The sequence below is a fragment of the Amblyomma maculatum genome, chromosome 5 (genome assembly GCF_055883805.1).
Source record: "Amblyomma maculatum isolate TAMU_Amacu chromosome 5, ASM5588380v1, whole genome shotgun sequence".
Classification (NCBI taxonomy): Eukaryota; Metazoa; Arthropoda; class Arachnida; order Ixodida; family Ixodidae; genus Amblyomma; species Amblyomma maculatum.
The window spans coordinates 40,244,423-40,264,615 of NC_139348.1; the positions used below are offsets into that span (position 1 = coordinate 40,244,423).

General features: G+C 47.3%; 1 protein-coding gene across 5 annotated transcripts in view; it reads right to left on the reverse strand.

Moving 5' to 3' along the window:
• LOC146188114 (ATP-dependent RNA helicase with zinc finger domain-like) overlaps positions 1 to 20,193 on the reverse strand; it is a 153,915-nt gene that overhangs the window by 35,977 nt on the left and 97,745 nt on the right. For all 5 annotated transcript variants that reach the window (XR_014707483.1, XM_084603637.1, XM_084603635.1 and 2 more), the window contains 2 exons: positions 15,352 to 15,462; positions 12,834 to 12,949 (listed from right to left, as the gene is read on the reverse strand). Coding sequence is in view for 4 of the 5 variants with exons in the window: in XM_084603637.1 (XP_084459763.1) it covers positions 12,834 to 12,949; positions 15,352 to 15,462 (227 nt within the window). In the remaining variant the exon portion in view is untranslated. The remainder of the gene's footprint in view (positions 1 to 12,833; positions 12,950 to 15,351; positions 15,463 to 20,193) is intronic.

Sequence of the window (20,193 nt, forward strand, 5' to 3'; positions counted from 1 at the left end):
TTGTTAGTATAAGTAACATACTATATCGTATTCACACGAGGCTGGGCCTTCTGGCTTGTGTCTACCTTTCGACGAATTACTTCCAACCCAGTTACAGGGTTAAACAAATAAACAAAAAAATAGTGCTAAGAAAATTTCTAAAAAGGCAGAAAGGAAAGTAAACCATAAGACTCTACTTTCTATTGTCCTGCATGATTCGTCAGCCTCATTTTCGTCTTGCTCTTTTCATGCTTGCACCCGCAAAGTTATTTAACAACTAAAGTGAAAGTGGAGTTATTATGGCACCTTTGGCTCCCCTACTGTACACTCTACACAGTTTATCAGTTGTGGCAAGGCACACGTCCTGGGTGTGTGCCTTCATCATTTGGATGCCTAAATCTGTGTGCCTAAATCATTTGGACAATAACATGTGTTACATGGTATCTCACCCATTACTTTTGCAACTGGCCTGGTTAAAAGTTAACCCTTTCGCTGTCACGAACGTACTGGTACGTTTTCGCGCTCCCCCCCCCCCCCCCACAGTGTCACCGACGTACCGGTACGTTCTTTATTGTGCATTCAAAACTTCGTGTCTGAGCGCGAAGCTGGCATGCTTGAACAGGCTGCGCCATCTGTCAAATCTTTCTACAAGTTCGTATTTTCGCGCCGCGTTGTATTGGTATGTATATTGTCACGAAGACAGGGATTTATGGGTACCGGCAACAGGGGCAGATACACACAGTCAAGAGAGAGGTTCCCGAGAAACGGTAGCACGAAGACACAAGCTCAAGAGTCCACAGGGGTTAACTAGCCGAAGCGCGCGAGAGTCTCCAACTTCTTTGTCGTTCAAGCGCTACCTCGAACCGTCAGGTGGCATTATTCCCCCCCCCCTCGAAAAAAAAAAAACCGCAATCTCACAGAAAAAAAAACTGCTCCGGATGGCAAATATGACTTTCAGCGGGTAAAATACGGCTTCATGCGAAGCACATGCACTAGGTCAGACGAGCACTGACGACTAGAACTCGGTACAGTTCCGTCAGGAATAACTTCGTACGTAACTTCTGAGAGGCGACGCAACACTCTGTAAGGTCCGAAGTAATGATTGAGAAGTTTTTCTGACAGGCCTGGGCGCCGGACAGGTGTCCACACCCAGACTTTGTCACCAGGCTGGAACACGACATAGCGATGGCGGTCATTATATCGGCGTGCATCTGTTGCTTGCTGTTTTGTAATGTGAGTACGAGCGAGTTGGCGAGCTTCCTCAGCGTAGTTGGTGAATTCTTCTGCGTCAGCGGTAAGCAGCTGGTCGTCAGCCGCACATGGCAGCATAGCGTCGAGCATGGTCTGTACATCGCGTCCGTATACTAGGCGAAACGGAGTGAATCGAGTTGTTTCTTGGACGGCCGTGTTATATGCAAATGTGACATAAGGCAATATCTCGTCCCATGTTTTATGCCGGACATCGACATACATGGCGAGCATGTCTGCTATTGCTTTGTTTAGTCGCTCAGTAAGGCCATTAGACTGAGGATGGTAAGCAGTAGTCTTTCGGTGATGTGTCTGGCTTAGTTGGAAAACTTCTTCAAGAAGACGCGCTGTAAATGCCTTGCCACGATCAGTAATGACGTATGAAGGGGCGCCATGGCGGAGGACGATCTGCGTCATGAAAAATTGTGCCACTTCGGAGGATGTTGCACGTGGCACCGCCATAGTTTCCGCGTAACGTGTCAGATAATCTGCAGCCACGATAATCCACTTATTGCCAGCTGACGATAGAGGAAAAGGGGCAAGAAAGTCCATACCAATTTGGTCGAATGGTACTAGCGGTGGGGGAATAGGCTGCAGGAAACCCGCTGGCTTCAATGGCGGTGTCTTGCGTCGCTGGCACTCGCGGCAACCTCTAACATATCGATGAACGGTGGCGGTAAGTTTGGGCCAGTAGTAGGCCTGGCGCACTCTGGTAAGAGTGCGTGCAAAGCCCAAGTGTCCAGCGGTGGGTTCATCATGGCAAGCATGAAGGATTTCATCGCGGAGATCTGCAGGGATGACTAGAAGATAGGCTCGGTCACTGTTGCCGGCGCTTTTCTTGTAGAGGATTCCGTCGCGCGTACAGAAGGATGACAAGTTCTTAGCAAACAGTCGAGATACTGTAGAATCGAAACCCTCCAGATGATCGATCACAGTTTTGAGGTCTTGGTCAGCCCGTTGCCGGGCCTTTAAATCAGAGGAACTGATAATGCCAAGAAAATGGGCGTCTTCATCCGTACTGTCATGGGCCAACTCCACGGGTGATCGAGACAGGGTGTCAGCATCTTCATGTTTACGTCCGGATTTATAAACGATAGAGTAATCAAACTCCTGCATACGAAGGCTCCACCGTGCAAGACGTCCTGATGGATCTCGAAGACTAGCTAGCCAACACAAAGCATGATGATCTGTCACAACTTTAAATTTACGGCCGTAGAGGTAAGGTCGGAATTTCATTGTGGCCCAAACAACGGCGAGACACTCCTTTTCAGAAGTTGAATAGTTTGATTCTGCCCGAGAAAGGGTGCGGCTGGCATAAGCGATCACTTTTTCCTCGCCTTGCTGGTTCTGGACCAGAACAGCACCCAGACCGACATTGCTGGCGTCGGTGTGAATTTCGGTGGCAGCGTCCTCATCGAAGTGTGCAAGAACGGGAGGGTTGTGCAGCCGTTGGTGCAGCTCGGTGAATGCCTCCTGCTGCTCGGAAGACCAGACATACGGGACGTCCTCACGTGTCAGGCGCGTCAAAGGTTCTGCAATCTTGGCAAAATCGGCAATGAAACGGCGATAGTACGCGCACAGGCCCAAGAAACGTCGGACTGCTTTCTTCGTGGTAGGGATGGGAAAATTGGCTACAGCGGCTGTTTTCTGAGGGTCAGGCCGGACACCGTCAGCGCTAACCACATGACCGAGAAATTTTAGCTGCTGATATCCAAAGTGACATTTTTCCGGATTGAGTGTCAAATCGGCCAAGCGAAGAGCGTCCAATACCGTTCGCAGCCGCTTAAGATGTTGGTCAAACGTTTCTGAAAACACGATGACGTCGTCCAAATAAACCAAACAGGTTTGCCATTTAAGACCAGCAAGTACGGTGTCCATCATTCTCTGGAACGTCGCTGGCGCTGAACACAGACCGAAAGGCAATACTTTAAATTCATATAAGCCATCGGGTGTCACAAAGGCAGTCTTTTCCCGATCGCGCTCATCCACTTCTATCTGCCAATAACCACTTTTTAAATCAATGGAGGAAAAGAACTTGGCGTTGCGAAGTCGATCGAGTGAATCGTCGATACGGGGCAACGGATATACATCTTTTTTTGCGATGTCATTCAGTTTCCTGTAATCAACGCAAAAACGCAGCGTGCCATCCTTTTTCTTAACCAAAACGACGGGCGACGACCACGGACTTTTAGACGGCTGAATAACATCATCATTAAGCATTTCCTGGACTTGTGTCCGAATTGCCTCACGTTCTTTGGCCGAAATACGGTACGGCTGCTGTCGAATAGGTCGGGCATCGCCAGACGTTATGATGCGATGCTTGGCGATAGAAGTTTGCCGGACTTTCGATGATGAGGCAAAGCATGGGGCGTACTCCAGCAGTAAGGCACGCAGGGCGCGTTGTTGACAGAAAGAAAGGTCACTGCTAACATCGATGCGGTCTAGAACACTGGGAGTATCAATAACGTCAAACGCAAAACATTCAGAAACTTCCTTTAACAGTTCGCCGAAAGCGATGGCAGTAGAGCGATAGGGGTGGCGAGATTCATTCGTGAAGTTCGTGACGAGAAGCTCAGAGTGACCATTATTGAGAATAATTAAGCTTCGAGCTGCACAGATGCCATGAGAAAATAAAAGAGAACGGTTGCTTTCAGCTATTATCGGCCTGTCACAAAGCCCGTCGCACACAACACTCACAAACACGCTGGAGCGGGGAGGCACTGAAACACACTCCGCTGAAACCCGTAGGGCGCACGTACGTTGGCCATCGGTGGGGCTGGCAGCCGCTTTCTCCGTTGAGAACGAGACCGTTCGCTGTCGGAGATCGATGATGGCGCCATATTCCCGCAGGAAATCCACACCGAGAATCAAATCACGAGAGCATTCCCGGAGAACGACGCAGCTGACAACAAACGTTGACGTACGAATCTGGATTCTAGCCGTGCACTGTCCAATAGGAGTAATTACATGCCCCCCAGCCGTGCGTATTTGCGTGCTACACCATGGTGTCATAACCTTCCTAAGGGTCGCTGCCAGTTTCCCACTCAAAATCGAAAAGTCTGCTCCGGTATCCACTAAAGCGCTGACATTATGACCGTCGATGCACACAGGGATGTCCAGCGATAGCCGGTCTCGTGAACCAAATGCTGTCGTTTCTGCTCCAAAATCTATATCTGTTCTCATTGGGGGGACTTCTTTGTGCTGACCATTAGCGGCCCCGCCCCCGAAGGTCGCTCTACTCAGTTTTCCCGGTGGGGGCTTGGCGAGCGACCAGGCGGTGCTCGCGGGAAGTTACCAGTTGTTGAAGCGGTTTGCCGACGTGGGGATGGAGACCTGGATTGTAAGCGCGCCATCCGGAGGCTCTCTTGTGCGAGGTTGTCTCCAATGTCACGAGGTAGTTGTCCGAACGTGCATCTAGGTGCGTTGGTGTAAAAACCCTCCGGTCCGAGTTCCCGATAAGGGCACCATCGGAAAATGTGACCAGGTTCCCACAGTGGTAGCAAAGGCGGCGGCTCCGAGGGGCCTGCCAGACGTCCGTTCGTCGAAAGTTTGATCGCGGTGGCCGCACGTACCGCGTAGGCTGCTGTACAGGAATGTATTGCATTGGCTGCTGGACGGGCATGCACTGGGTTGGTGGTAACGTAGACAACGGAGCTTGGACGGGAACTGGGCGTCGGAGAATGTCAGCATAAGTCGGACGAGAATAATCAGGAACAGGGGTACTTTGAGCTTCAGCAACATGCAGAGATGGCTGCGTGACTTGCTGAATCTCTTCGCGGATCATATGTGCGAGAGAATCACCCCTGGGTTGGAACGTGTCACAAACCTTCTGCAGTTCCTCGCGTACAATCGCACGAATAAGATCTCGGAGCTGTTCAGTATTTCTTACAGCAGCTGTAAGAGGCTCGGCAGCAGTCGTAGCGAGGATTGGGCTGTCGTAGACCGCCGAGCGGCGCTGGTGTAGGATCTTTTCCATGGTGACCGCCTCTGTTAAAAATGAGGTAACTGTAGTTGGTGGGCTACGTACAAGACCAGCAAAAAGCTGTTCTTTAACCCCATGCATGAGGTGGCGCAGCTTTCTCTCTTCAGACATGTTGGGATCCGCACGTCGAAATAGTTTCGTCATGTCCTCAACATACATCATGACGGACTCGTTTGGCATCTGTTTTCGAGATTGTAGAGCACGTTCTGCTCGTTCGCGCTTATCCAGGCTGATATACGCCTCTACGATAAGACGGCGGAACTGAGGCCATGATGTTATTGTGCCTTCTCGGTTCTCATACCATGTCAAAGCATGGTCTTCCAGGCAGAAAGTGGCGTTCCGTAGCTTCAAGTTGTCGTCCCACTGATTAAAGGATGCGACTCGTTCGAACTGAGTTAGCCAATCCTCAACGTCTTCATGCGCAGTGCCATGGAACGATTTCGGCACTCGGGGGTTTTGAACGTAAACAGGAGTACCTTGCATGACTGTCGTAGTGCTTTGCATGGCTGGCCGGAGGCTCGCTGTTGAAGTGGACTCCAAGGGCCCGTGTTCGGGAGGAAGGCCCAGGTTCCTCCGGCTGACGCGATGAACTGGCGTGTCCACAGGCAAAAGCTCGGTGTCGTTGGTTCGCGGAGGGGTGTGCGACATTGAGAGGACAATTACCCAGCGGCTCCACCAAAACTGTCACGAAGACAGGGATTTATGGGTACCGGCAACAGGGGCAGATACACACAGTCAAGAGAGAGGTTCCCGAGAAACGGTAGCACGAAGACACAAGCTCAAGAGTCCACAGGGGTTAACTAGCCGAAGCGCGCGAGAGTCTCCAACTTCTTTGTCGTTCAAGCGCTACCTCGAACCGTCAGGTGGCAATATAATGTTACTCAGCGGTATTCGCTGATCGTGCTGAGGATGAAGTGCGACAGACCCCCAGAGGAAGATGACGCTGAGGGTTGTGAAATCGGTGCTGTCATCAACGTTAGTTGTGCGGACAGCTTTCGGACTGTGGATCTTTCGCATAACATCTCTTGGTGGAGGTGAATTCATTCAATTCCGTGACAAGCTGGATCTCCACAGCGGCCACCACGTCGGTACCACCACAATGACTACAGACGCTGCTACCTCTACGGCTACCGCACTTGCTGTCGTCATGGCCCACTCCCGTGAACCCGGAACATTCTGCGGGACAGACGCTGATGTCGACGACTTGCTAGCCCTATATGAGCATGTGCACAAGCAGAACAGGTGGGATACCACACTCATGCTCGCGAATATTATCTTTTACTTGACTGGGGCCGCATGGGTGTGGTTTGAAACCCATGAAGATGACCTAACATCTTGGGATGTCTGCAAACAGAAACTGCATGACCTCTTCAGACAGCCTATTGGCCGCTATATCGCCACCAAGAAAGCGCTCGCCTCTTGCGCCCAAACGTCTATGAAATCTTATCTCACTTACATCCAAGACATCCTATCTTTATGTCGCAAAGTCGACCAAGGCATGCCTGAGGAGGATAAAGTCGGCCATATACTAAAAGACATTGCCGACGGTGCCTTGAACCTCCTCTTGTGCAGACATTGCTCCATCGTGGACTCCGTCCTGCAGGTGTGTCGACGTTTCGAGCAAGCAAAACAGAGGCACATATCTCACCATTTCGACTGGCTGCCGAACATGGCTACTAGCTCCTCCTGTATCGATCTTCCGACTCCTCAACCCCCTGCTAACGACAGTACTTTGACACGCATTGTTTGCCAAGAGCTTAATGCAATGACTCCCGCAGCCTCATTCTCGCATACGCCCGACAACACCCTGGCTACTATATTACTCATTCAGGCTGTTGTTCGCCAAGAGGTTACGAATATGGGCCTCCCTTTTGCCAGCGCCACAGATACCGTGGACTCTGGACCTGCCCCTCCAGTGGTTCCTGCTGCCACATCCAATGTCGGTTTCTCACCCCATATCGGTACCGCAATCCAAATGAATAGCATACCCATGACAATCGCCCCATCTGTATTACTTGTTCTCACATTGGCTACATTTCCTGTCACTGCCATAGCCGCTGGTACACGCCATCTCGTCAGTTCACCTACGTCGACCACCGCGGGGACTATGCCCCTCGCTATTCCTCACCTCACCTCGCCCCGACCAGACCCGTGTTGACCCCGGTGCCACTGTCCGTGCTGCCAAGCGTTCACCATCCCCGCAAGCACGACGTTCGCGTTCTCCTCTTCCTCGCCGCAGTTCGTCACCATCCTATTCTGGCCACTTACCGGAAAACTAGCCAATGCAGCTGTCGGAGGTGACGCAGCATTTATGACTCGGACCGAAAAGCCTCTGCTGACCCCTGCCCTAAAAAATAACTGTATTGACGTCCTCATGGATGGCGTTCCCGTTTCTGCTCTCATTAACACAGGCGCCCAACTGTATTGACGTCCTCCAAGTGTGTGTTCTCATGAGAAAACAACACAGTTTCTGCTCACTGCAAGCTGATCGCAGCAATGCCAGAGTTGTAGCAGGAAAACACTGCTCTAAAAATTAAGCATTGATAGATAATACTGATGTGTCAACCCCAAGTGAAAGCATAAAGTGTGGCTTTAGTGACTGTGGAAACACTATGTTCCAGCCAAAAGCTGTGCTGGTTACTTTGTGTGTGGTAAGTAGTTTCGCTTTTCCCATAAGCTGCACTGCAGAACCGCTAATAATGCATACTTATGCTTTATGTTACATGGCTGCCAGTGCCATATCTTGTTCTTTCTTTACCTAATACCCACATACAGTTTCACACAACTCGAACAATGCCACGCACGCTTGCTGCTGTTGCCTGCTTGGCTTCAAAAGGTGTAAACTGGAAAAGTGGGAAAGGTGCAGATAGCAATACTTTCTAGGAAAAATATTGGGCGCAGGCAAGTAATCAGGTACAGTATGTCGCTACTATTTAGACATTGATGCAATAGCACTTTGTTAACGCAAGCGTGCAAGTTTACTGACAGAAGTTTGTGACACCTTTATAAGTTAACTTGTTGCTGAGACTGAGTGGCTTATTTAGCACTTAGGAGGATGCAAGAGAATGTGCGGCTGGTTTAAACGTTAAAAATGGTGTGCTGCAAGGAGAACAGGAAATCTGATATCAGGTGCAAGAGGCACAAAGCAACTAATGCTTGTGAGAGATAATGTGCCTTTAACCTAGCTTGTATTCAGGTAGAACGAGAAGAAGAAGATGGTTTACACGGTATGAAGGAGCACTGAACAAGGGTAAATGGGTTACGCCTCAGTTCACACGTCGAGCCGTTTTGACAAATGGACTTGTCGAAACGTCCAGACGAAGAGAAGTCCACTTGTCAAAACGTTGGCTCGACCTGCAAACTGAGGCGTACCCCATTTCAGTGCTCCTTCATAACCTTATATTTAGTAGTTAGAAAATAGAGCATTGGAAAAGTGGCAAATGGAAGTCTTGGTCATCTAGTATAAAAAAAAAATAAAAAATAACAGCAAGGGTTGAGGGAAAGCCTCAGTTCGGAAGCAAACATTTCAACAAGAATTTTCTTCAGTCCAGGTGAAGACACATCCTCTGAAATGTTGCTTGAAACGTTGCTGTTCAAATGCTGTTGAAATGTTTGCTTGCGAACTGAGGCCGAGTCGACTGCAAACTGAGTCAAGCTTGCCTCAAAGCATCTTTTTGTCCCCACTCCCTGCATTTTTCTGTAAAAATGTAGAATAAAGATTGAATTGAATGCTCATTGCAACCATTATTTGGTTTTCTTTGATTCTGCATGTACATCTTCCCCTTATTCTACCCCAGTAATGTAGTGAGTGCTTGTGCACATTGCAATACAGTCGAACCCGGATATATCGAACTTGAAGGGGATCGCGAAATAGTTCGATATATCGATAATTCGATATACAGAAATCGGCTTGTGACGGTACTTACGATGCGAAAAAACGATACGGTATTTGTCGCGTAATCAACCCACTCGCATAATGAACCCACACTCCACTTTTGCACCCGAGAATTTGAAAAAAAAAAAAAAGCGTAAAGGCCAGCTCGCTCACATCAAAAAATTTCAAACTTGTTGGAACTGCATCCCTCTCGCTGCTCGAGCCACCGCGTCAGCTCAAAAAAAGGTTTGTGTCACCGCGGCAGAAATGCGAGCGTTTTCGCTCGCATGTCGATGGCGCGCATCACTCCGTTTGGGTGGTCTCATCCACAGCTCATTTCTTGGCAGCGTGCCAAGATGCTGCGCAGCGATAACGTCCGGGCGCGTTATCTTTTGATAGCTCCTGTGGTGGCGGGGAGCGAACTTGGCAGAGTGCCCGTGATGGCTTTATTGCACAGGCTACCCTGTGCTTAGGGCAGGCGTCATGATCGCAGCAGCTGACCGCATGCTTTCGCAGATTCATACATGCAAGATAAACGACTCCCGCAAAAAAAAAAAGAAAAAGAAAACTGCCTCCGCCTAACGTCCAAACAAAACGATAAGAAAGGATGACTCTCAAAAGAAAAAAAAAAAAAAAAAAAAAAGAGAGCTACCGTTTCTTAACGTCCGCAGGCGCCATAGACACGTCAGCCGCCGTGCGCAGAGGCGCAGAGTGCTCGCAACACATGCTGGAGAAAGCGACTGACGTCTGTCTGAAAACGGGCTTAGCTGGCTTGGCACATGTGTAGCGCGTGCTGAAGGAGAGAGATAGCTCCGCAAAAGAATGGACACACCCACGCACATGGCTTGCAAATGTCATATGTTGGCGCGCGGGAAACGATAACTGCAGATGCGTGCGCCTTTGGGGAATGCGCACGGCGCTGCCCAGACCAGCCGTCGCCGAACTGTTCCTTCTCATTCCTTCCGCGCATGGCTTGAAAACGTCACGTGGCAAACGGCCAAGGGTGATGCGATCGTCTTTGGGGAAGGCACACTTTCCTGTGTGTGGTGCGGAGTTCGATATATCGAACGGCCGGTGAAATTAAGTTCGATATATGACGCGGCTTTCCTATACTTTTACATGGGATTTTCAAGGGGATATTCCGTGAGTTCGATATAACCAAAATTCGATATATCCGGGTTCGATATAACCGGGTTCGACTGTACTCTCATGCATTGCAGATGTAGAAAAACATTCTCAAGAAGCTGCAGAATTATTTAGATATTAGTTGCTGTGCAGAAAGCCATCACCTTTAAAAGTGTGTCATCAAACACGAAAAACTGATTAGTGCACTGGCTTTCAAGTACAGCTGATGGGCCTCGTCCTATCAAGCTACACTACTTGACAGCTATTTTATGAGTCTTAGCCTTTAGAGCAGCCACAAATTATTCCTTGCGATTAATTGCCAGGTGTCCAAGAAAGCACACTTTACGTATATGCAAGGAAGGTTGTGTGCATCAGTTCAGTACATCCAATCTGCATTCACTTTCCCTTATTCACAGGGGTTATTGCTGCAGTTGACAAGGTGATCATCCAAAAACCAGTGCGAACAAACGGGGACGAAAGGAAGAAACCACAGGAAGCAGCGCTTGTTCCTGTGGTTTCTTCCTTTCGTCCCAGTTTGTTCGCACTGTTTTTTTTTTGGATGATGTATCACCAACTCGCCCACTTAATTATCCAGTTGGACAAGGTGATGTTTGGATATATCTGTAAAATCATTCATTTGTTTTACTGATATCCTTATCTTACTGTGCAATGTTTAGTCCACTTTTACTTCAGCAATTATCACATGAATGAAATATCCTAGAACTAAACTTGATTGGGGCAAGATGAATGAAAGGCACATGTGTAGGGCCATCAAGAACTTGAGTTCAAAAGACGAGCTCATCTAAGTTTCATTTTGAGCACTAGCATATATAAGCTGTTGACTTCAGTATAATTATTAGTTAATTGAAGGACCCCTTAATTGTTTGATTTAATTAAGTTAATTTTGGATCTGACGAGTTATGTACAGTCGCAATCAGAAGTCCTGAAGCCAAACGATTTTTGTCTCAGCCACAAAATGAAGCCATCAGGCTGCCATTAGTAAATAAATTGCCGTGAAATGCTATCAGACAGTTCCTGGCTGTGGTAATAAATCATTTCGCAGCATTTTAAATGCCTTATGACCTTTAATAATGGCGTGACGGGTTCATTTTGCGGCTGAGACGAAAATCCTTTGTCTTCAGGACTTTTGACCACTGCTGCCTGCTCTGATAATTGGCGAGGTGTGATACGCATGCAAGCACTTGACCAAATAAGCGCACCGCAAGCGAGCTTTGTCGCCGGCGTATAACAGCTTTATTTGAGGATATCTAAAAAAAAAAAAAAAAAAATGTGCTGGCTTGATCCGTTCACCACGGTCGTCACAGACCTGTCGCCGACAAAACTGTACCGATTCTGGAATCCCATTCAAGGATGATAAGCTGCAACACGAAAAATGAGCAGCCACATAGGCGAGCATGATCACGTAACAAACCCAGTTCTCGTAACTTGCACGGTAGACAATCAAGCGCAGTGTACACACTGCGTGGCCTGCAGATATCGAGACGGCTGCTTGACGCGGCGAAAAATTCAGCCGATAGTCGTAGCCTGCTCCCTTATGCGCATTTGATGATGACATTCTTAGCAGAACGAGCTTAAAAAGTGCTCTGACCAAGCTGTCACAAACTAGGAGTTGTTTATATGTGTGCCAATCGAATTTTGTAAGCGATGCGAGAAGTCGATCTGCGTAGTACATATTGTTGTTCACTAGTTGTTCCGTGCCTTAGGAAGGTTAGTAGAAGGCAGCTGATACCAGGAAAGAAATCGTACAACAAAAACTGACAAGACTATATAAATTGTTGACGGCACTTTCAATGCGTTCTGCAGAGATTGGAAATGCATCGAATCTCTGGAGCCTATCGCTGGAGCACGAAGGAAATACATGAAACGATGTGCCACTGTGCTGACATACGCTGCGGAACGGCTGCAGAATCGGTTTGCCGTTCGGTCTTTTCCTTTTTCGCGGCGCTACGAGCACTTTGCTAGCGGGTTTCCATAGCGCGAGCAAGGGGCGTCTGCTACTAGACCTCTTTAGCGCGTTGCATGGTTTTACCGCCAAGTGTCGCATGGATTGCTGGAATCATGAACTGAAAGTGCAAGCATAAAGCCAAAAATGGGGCAGCACCAGTGCAGCATAAAACACAAGTGCACGAAACATTGATGTCCAGGTGCAGACATAAGTAAACGAAGTGCACTATTTCCTTTTTTAACAGCAGTCACATATTGCCTATTGGAAATAATGAGACCAGCTGAGCTGGAACCTTGCTTAGGGCATACAAAGTTGAACACCCGTGTGAACTGAGTTTCCACCCAAAGGGGTGCAGCACGGTTTGTGAAGCCTCTTTCAACCACACACCAATCGGGAAAGCAAGGGGCCAGGCCCAATAATGCTAGTCCGCATCCTTGTCAGACAGTGGGTTTCAACCAACCACCTCCCATAGCCAAGGTGGACACCCAAGTAACCCGTTACATACAACTCTTTCCTCTTCCCCACAAAGTGGTGTGGGCAATTTCCCCTCTCCACTTTGCGACCTGCCAAACTATGCAGGTGGCTCTCTGGACTCCAATGACAGAGTGACACTGAAGAACAAGCTAACAGGAGGCAATGCTCCCCATAATCTTACTTACGGTGGACACTGAGGAGGAGTGATGCTAAAGTCGGGAAACACGAGACTCGCCATGGGCAACTTGTCAACCGCATAGTGCATCTCGCACAGTGGCAGCCGGTCTAACAGGAACTGGACCTGCATGGAAAAACAGCATTAGCCAGATTAATGCTTTACACCTCCCGACTGCCAACCAGAGTGCCTCCTGAAGGTTGTGAAAAAATTAAAATCAGGGTCATCCAGCCTCGGTGGGAGCATTACACGGTCTTTCAAGTGCAATTCAAAGGCAATCCAAAACCACCACATAAAGCACTGCAGAAAGTGTGCAAAGCAAGGAAAGGAATGGTGAAAATTAAACCCAAGAAAAGTGCTGACTTGTCAGAAAAAGAAAAGCAAGCTCTGATCTTTGCCACAAAATTGTGCCAGTACAGTCAGTAGAACATCCACTGATCACGACTGCTTGAGAGCTTGAAAGCTTTTGCAAACGAATATAAAGTTACATCAATATAATTAAACAACATAAGCTGACTGCAATACATCCTTGTTAAATTCTGTTTCAATAACTCCTAAGGCATATGTCATCCTTGATGTATGTGAAAGAGCACCTAGACAGCAACATTTCAGTACATGTTACAGCAAGACCACATGGACACTTCATTTACCAAATTTTGTTTTTCAAGACCCTTCGGAATCACTCGTTTTATTCATGGCGCCGAAGTGTTAAGCCCTTCAATGTTCATTCCTGTGGCAAACCTTACAGCCTGGGATTGCATGAGTAACCTAGCCACAGGGAGGAAGGCCTCACTTTCATGTGCCTTCCTTATCATAGCATGGTTTCTTTCAATTACGAGCTGGTTTCGCTATCAAAATACCCCCATGACTCTCTGTTCCTTCTTGACATACATGGCCAAGGTAGCCCTCTTCACACAGAAATTGTCCATCACGTGATGGTGTGAAACACCTTCCTTGAGCAACTTCGATATTTCCAATTACGTGGCTAGGTCTGCTGGTGTCACCATAGCAGAATGAAAGTAACTACAGACCCAATGCACTATGTGCTCAGAACCAGTCCAATAAATACGCTGGTGAAGTGTGCAACAACCTTGGGTTAACCTACATCAACTACAGCAACAAAAAATGGGCAGCGACGACACAAGTGGAACAGAGACTTGCTTAAGGCAGGACAGGGTTAACGGAACTGTGGTGACATGACTGCGCAAATGCAATAGAGTGACAAAGTCTTCAGCTGCAGCCGACTCCACTTCCCCTGCCCTCCCGCACAGTGCTGATGAAGATGACCTTACAGATGACCTATGCTGTAACTTCTCTTCCTTTTTTTTTCCCGATTTACACTAGTGCCACCCTTGGATAACTTTTTTTCTTTCCTCCGTTGACGAGATGTGGCGCTAGGTCGAATCAACCAAAATTTGTCTGAACAAATGAGTTTTACCCCCACAAACTCCTATACCTATATACAATTGTAGGAACCAGGTGCGCAGGTCATTATCTGAACTTGCAAATTAATGGGAGTCGAACTAATGAGCTTTCACTCCATGAAAGGATTTTTTTTTTCACAGTTTGCGAGTGTTTATGCATCGCTTTCAGGAACATCTTTTGTTCATACAAACTTGTGATAAGAACAAATTTTCTAATCCTTCCAAATTCCTTCTTAAAGAGTCTATTTATTACCATGTAAAAGCTACCACCATAAAACTCATAGCTCTCGCTGGGCATTAATGAAAGCCAACTCCAGATAAAGTAAACCACCAGCTGAGATGAGCAGAGAGAGAGAAAGAAAGCACTTTATTTGCACCCATGGGAGAGCATGGATGATCAAGTGAGACGCAGCTCCGCCTTTCACAGTCTATCTCCCCCTAGACGCTGGCTGGAATCAGTTGGCTTCTGGCGTAAATGATGCATAAATCAAACATTTTTAGGTGGAAATAAAAATAATGCATAGGTCAATCCAGGATTTCAGACAGTCATTTTTCTGAAAAAGTGCCAGCTTTTATATATAATAAGTGATCAGAGATGCCAGCAGCCCCAACAATGAAAGAAATGTCCCGAGCCTTGAAGAAGCACCAAAAGAAATTTACATGGAAACTGGCTTCCATGACTGTTTTGCAGCAAAGTTCATTGCCTCTTTTGCAGGTACAAACTTTGGCTGTCTGTGAGCGATACAACCATGAATTGATTTTTATACTGAGAATGCTGGGGCTGACAAGTGCGCCTTGATGGCTCAAGCATTGGCATCACTCTGCAGCACCGCCTCGCAGATTCAGGAGTTCATAGCAGAATCTGGGTTGGGCTTTCCTGCAAAGCCCCCCAGACCATTGAATTAACCAAGGTTGTGCAGGCTGCTGCTTTAAATTCTCTGGCCAAATTTATGTTAGAAATTACAGGACTGCATAAATACTTCGACTAGAACAGGATTTCGAAATAACTCGGCTGAAACAAGCACGGTTTTGCTGTCCTTGTATTAACATAGGAGTGACATCAGTTTCCAGGCAAGCATCTGTGACAAGCATAGCACAACCCACCTCTGCCTCAAATGAACTCCGTGGTTGCAGCTGAAACTCTTCGACACACTCTTTGGTCAGCCGGATGTAGACGCAGTCCTTTTTAGCCAGCTGGATGGGCAGCTCAAACACCTGCAAAGCACGACACGATGGCAAAGTAAAGGGCCACCTTCAATCTAAGCTGTATTTTGTACAAGCTATATGGTCATCAGAAGCAGTGTTTCACTAAACAGCTTCAGTCTAAGCAAAGATGTTGACTATCTGCTCATGAAGCATCGCTCAAGCAAAGTTACACTATGAACACTTTACATCCTTCTCTACGTGCTACGTGATGAGTTACCACATTCAACAGGCAGACCATGCAACAGAAATCACCTCGGTTAACTTGCTCAGACCTGCACAATGCTTCCTGATCATAAACAAAACACAAAAGTGAAAAGTCACTGATTCTTAACAAATTCATTACTGTGTCACCATGACACCACAGTGCTTCCAGCAAAGGGGCACACAGACAAGCCAGCACTAGCATTTCACACTCAAAAAGCACCTCCAAACAAGGTCGTTGCAACACATCTTCCACCACAATATCGGATCAGCAAAAGTCTCCATGAAGACGTGGTGTCTTCGATTACGAAACCCCTTCCTTTGGGCCAGCAATAGATCCCCATAAATCCAGGCAAGGACCACTGTCAGTTCAGTTCAGTTTTGTCGTTCAGTCATGTCCGACTCTTCGTGACCCTATGGACCATGTCACGCCACGCTTTCCGGTCTCTCACTATCTTCCTAACATCACATAACTTCTTCTGCAGTGCCTCGAGGATGCCATCTAACCATCGCGTTCGCTGCCTACCCCTTCTCCGGCGACCCTCAACCTTTCCCAACATCAAATATTTCTCCAGCGACTCCTCTCTTCTCATCAGATGACCAAAGTAGCTGAGCTTTAACTTTAGAATTTGACCCTCCAATGAGCAGTCAGGGTTTATGGTCGACAATATCGACTGATTTGATCTTCTGGCAGTCCAAGGTCTTCACCAGCACCACAATTCAAACGTGTCAATTCTTCGGCGGTCAGCCTTTTTCACAGTCCAACTCTCGCATCCATACATTACAACTGGAAAGACCATAGCACGAGTTATACGGATCTTGGTTGGCAGACTAATGTCTCTGCTCTTTACTAGGCGGTCAAGGCTAACCATCTCTTTCCCAGAAGCAGGCGTCTCCTAATTTCATGGCTGCAGTCTCCTTCCGAGGTAATCTTGGAGCCCAAGAAGAGAAAATCTGTCACAGCTTCCACTTCTTGTCCATTGATGCTCCAGGACTTGATAGGGCAAGACGCCATGATCTTTGTCTTTTTAGTGTTCAGTTTAAGCCCAAACATCTCACTCTCTTCTTGTACGCGCATCAGAAGTCTCTTGAGTTCCACTTCACTTTCTGCCATTAACGTGGTATCATCCGCATATCTAAGGTTGTTGATACATTTTCCAGCAATCTCCACTCCAGCTGGAGACTTGTCCAGACCGGCCTTCCTCATGATGCACTCTGCATATAGGTTAAATAGGCAGGGCGACAGTATGCAGCCTTGCCTCACTCCTTTCTCGATCGGAAACCAATCAGTAAGACCATGCCCAGTTCTGACTGTGGCCTCTTGTCCTTCATACAGGTTCCTGAGGAGACAGATGAGGTGAATTGGAACTCCCATCTCTTGGAGAGCTTGCCACAATCTGCTGTGATCTAAACAGTCAAACGCTTTTGCATAATCAATAAAGCAGAAGTAGATGGGTTTCTGGAACACTCTTGCTTTTTCCATGATCCAGCGAAGGTTGCCAATTTGGTCTCTAGTTCCTCTGCCCTTGTGAAACCCAGCTTGCACGTCCGGCAGCTCCCGGTCCACATACTGCTGCAGCCTACCTTGGAGGATTTTCAACATCACCTTGCTAACATGCGAAATAAGCGCGATCGTGCGGTAGTTCGAACAATATTTGGCACTGCCTTTCTTTGGAATGGGGATGTAAACTGACCTCCTCCATTCCTGTGACCACTGCAGGGTTGTCCAAATCTTCTGACATAACGTATGCAGAATGTTAACAGCGTCATGGTTGAGGTTTTGAAGCAACTCAGCTGGAATGCCATCAATTCCGCTAACTTTGTTCTTAGCAAGGCTGGCTAAGGCCCATTCAACTTCACTCTTCAGGATGCCCGGCTCGAGATCAGTAATCACAACCGTTTTATGTTGGGTTTGCACATTCAGGTCCTTCTTGTACAGTTCTTCTGTGTATTCCTGCCACCTCTTCTTTATCTCTGAGGTTTCAGTGAGGTCCTTGCCTCGTTTGTCCTTTATCACGCCCAGCTTAGCACAGAAGCTTCCTTTGATACCTTTGATTGTCTTATACAGAGCTCTTGTGTTCCTTAATTGGCTGTTGTCCTCAACTGCTTGGCACTGTATGTTCAGGAAAGCATTCTTATCTCTCCTTGCTATTTTCAGAAAATCCGCATTGAGAACCTTGTATCTTTCGCTTTCCCCCATAACTTTTGCCATCCTCCTTTGCTCAGCTATTTGCAAAGCCTCTTCAGATAACCAGTTTGCTTTCTTGCATTTCTTTTGCTTTGGAACTACCTTAGTAGCAACTTCTTGTACTATATCACGAACATCAGTCCACATCTCTTCGGGCTCTCTGTCTTCTAGATCTAATTCTTGAAATCGATTCCTCACTTCCACAGCATATTCTAATGGAATTTGATCCAGATCATACCTGAAAGGCCTTCTAGTTTTCTGCGTTTTCCTCAATCGAAGCTTAATTTTGGCAACAAGAAGCTGATGATCGGTGCCACAATCGGCCTCAGGCCTTGTTTTTACTGCTTGTATAGTGCTTCTCCATCTCTGCTGGCAAAGAATATAATCGATCTGATTTCTGTACAGACCGTTCGGTGAAGTTCATGTGTACAGGCGCCTCTTGTGCAGTTGAAAATGAGTATTCGCTATGGTCAGGTTGTTTTCTTGACAAAACTCTACTAGCCTCTGCCCAGCTTCATTTGGCTCGCCAAGACCGAACTTGCCTATAATTCCGGATATTTCTTCACTCCCCACCTTAGCATTCCAGTCTCCGATGAGAAAAACGACGTCTGATGATGGGGTGCGGTCTAAAAGGCATTGTAGGTCCGCATAAAATCTCTCAACGTCAGCTTCTTCAGCAGTAGTGGTCGGTGCATAGACTTGGATAACTGTTATGTTGAAAGGGTGACCCTGGATCCGAAGTGAAATCATTCGGTCGTTTTTAAGGTTCTACCCTAGCACTGCTTTGCCCAATCTTCTGTTTACTATGAAAGCGACCCCATTCCTTCTCTTGGATTCGTGCCCACAATAAAAGACATAATGGTCGCCAGAGTTAAATTCTCCCATTCCGGTCCACTTGAGCTCGCTGATACCCAAGATATCAATGTTCAATCTGTCCATTTCTCGCTTGACGACAACCAGTTTACCTTGCGTCATAGATCTTACATTCCATGTTGCTATGTGATATATCTCCTTGCAACATTGGACTTTCCGGTCGCTTCCCGACACATCCACAACTGAGCGCCCTTTTGGCTTTAGCCCAGCGGCTTCATTCGTCCTGGAGCTACTAGGAATCGCCCTTTGTTCATCCCCAGTAACATGTGGGACGCCTTCCAACCTGGGGGGCTCATCTTCCGCCGCCATATCATTATTGGTATTGTGACTGGCCATGGGGGTTTCTTGGCAGGAAATACTGGAGTGGGTTGCCATTACTTTCTCCAGTGAATCACATTTTGTCAGAACTCTCTGCCGTGACCTGTCTATCTTGAGTGGCCCTACACAGCAGAGCTCACGACTTCATCGAGTTTCGCAAGCCCCTCTGCCACGACAAGGCAGTGATCCATGAAGAGCACTGTCAGTACTAGTGCTCTTTTTTTTCCCTCGAACTTTGTCAAGAGCTAACCTTAGAAGTGAACCAAAGATATACAGCTTAACCTCGATATAATGAACTTCAATGTGACAAAATTCATGATGTAACAGTTTTTTTTTATATCCCAATCTCTGCCCCGTTGAAAGCCATGTATTTTTTTCGTGATTTAACGAAGTAATTTTAAGCCGCACTTTTGATTTAACGAAGTCCTTGCACAACGCATGCGTGTACCAGCAGCCACCTTGACATGAAAACTAAAGCTTTAGCCGACACAGACCTCATTTTTTATGTGTCCTTTTATGTGCCAATTTTGCCGGCAGTCTGGAATCTGAGAATAAAACAAAATGATGATGATAGAGGCGTATTGCCGCCCATCAGTCGTGTGCATAAAAAGCCCACAGTGCCGTTCAGGACGCGTCATGCCATGACATCACTGGCCTGTCGTAGCAACAAAGTGCTAACCAGACATACCGTATTTAATCGCATAATGACCCCACATAAAGAAAAATTGACGCGAGTTTGAGAGGAGGGTTCGATGCATAAAACAAGTTGACACTATTTTTTTTTCCTGCGAAAGTTGTCTATCCTTCTGCCCATCAGTTATAAAAGAATGCACACAGTCAGCCACGATCACGATGCTGGCTTTCAGCACCATTCACGAGGCGTTTGCTGCTATCAGTTGCAATGATTTGTGGCAGTGGGCGGCACTCATCCCAATCACTTCGTGAGAAAGCGAACATAGTGAAAATGAGGCTTGCGCAATCTGAAGAGCTGAGCAAGCCACAACAGGCACTCCTGTCAAAGGCGCTGGCACTATGCCAAGTCCCCCCCACATCACTAGAGTTAGGATCAAGAGACACATGTGATGTTCTCGCTGCACATCATCTTAGCCAGCTGCCAAGAAATGCACTGTGCACTGCGTTGGTGCGGGATGCACTAACGA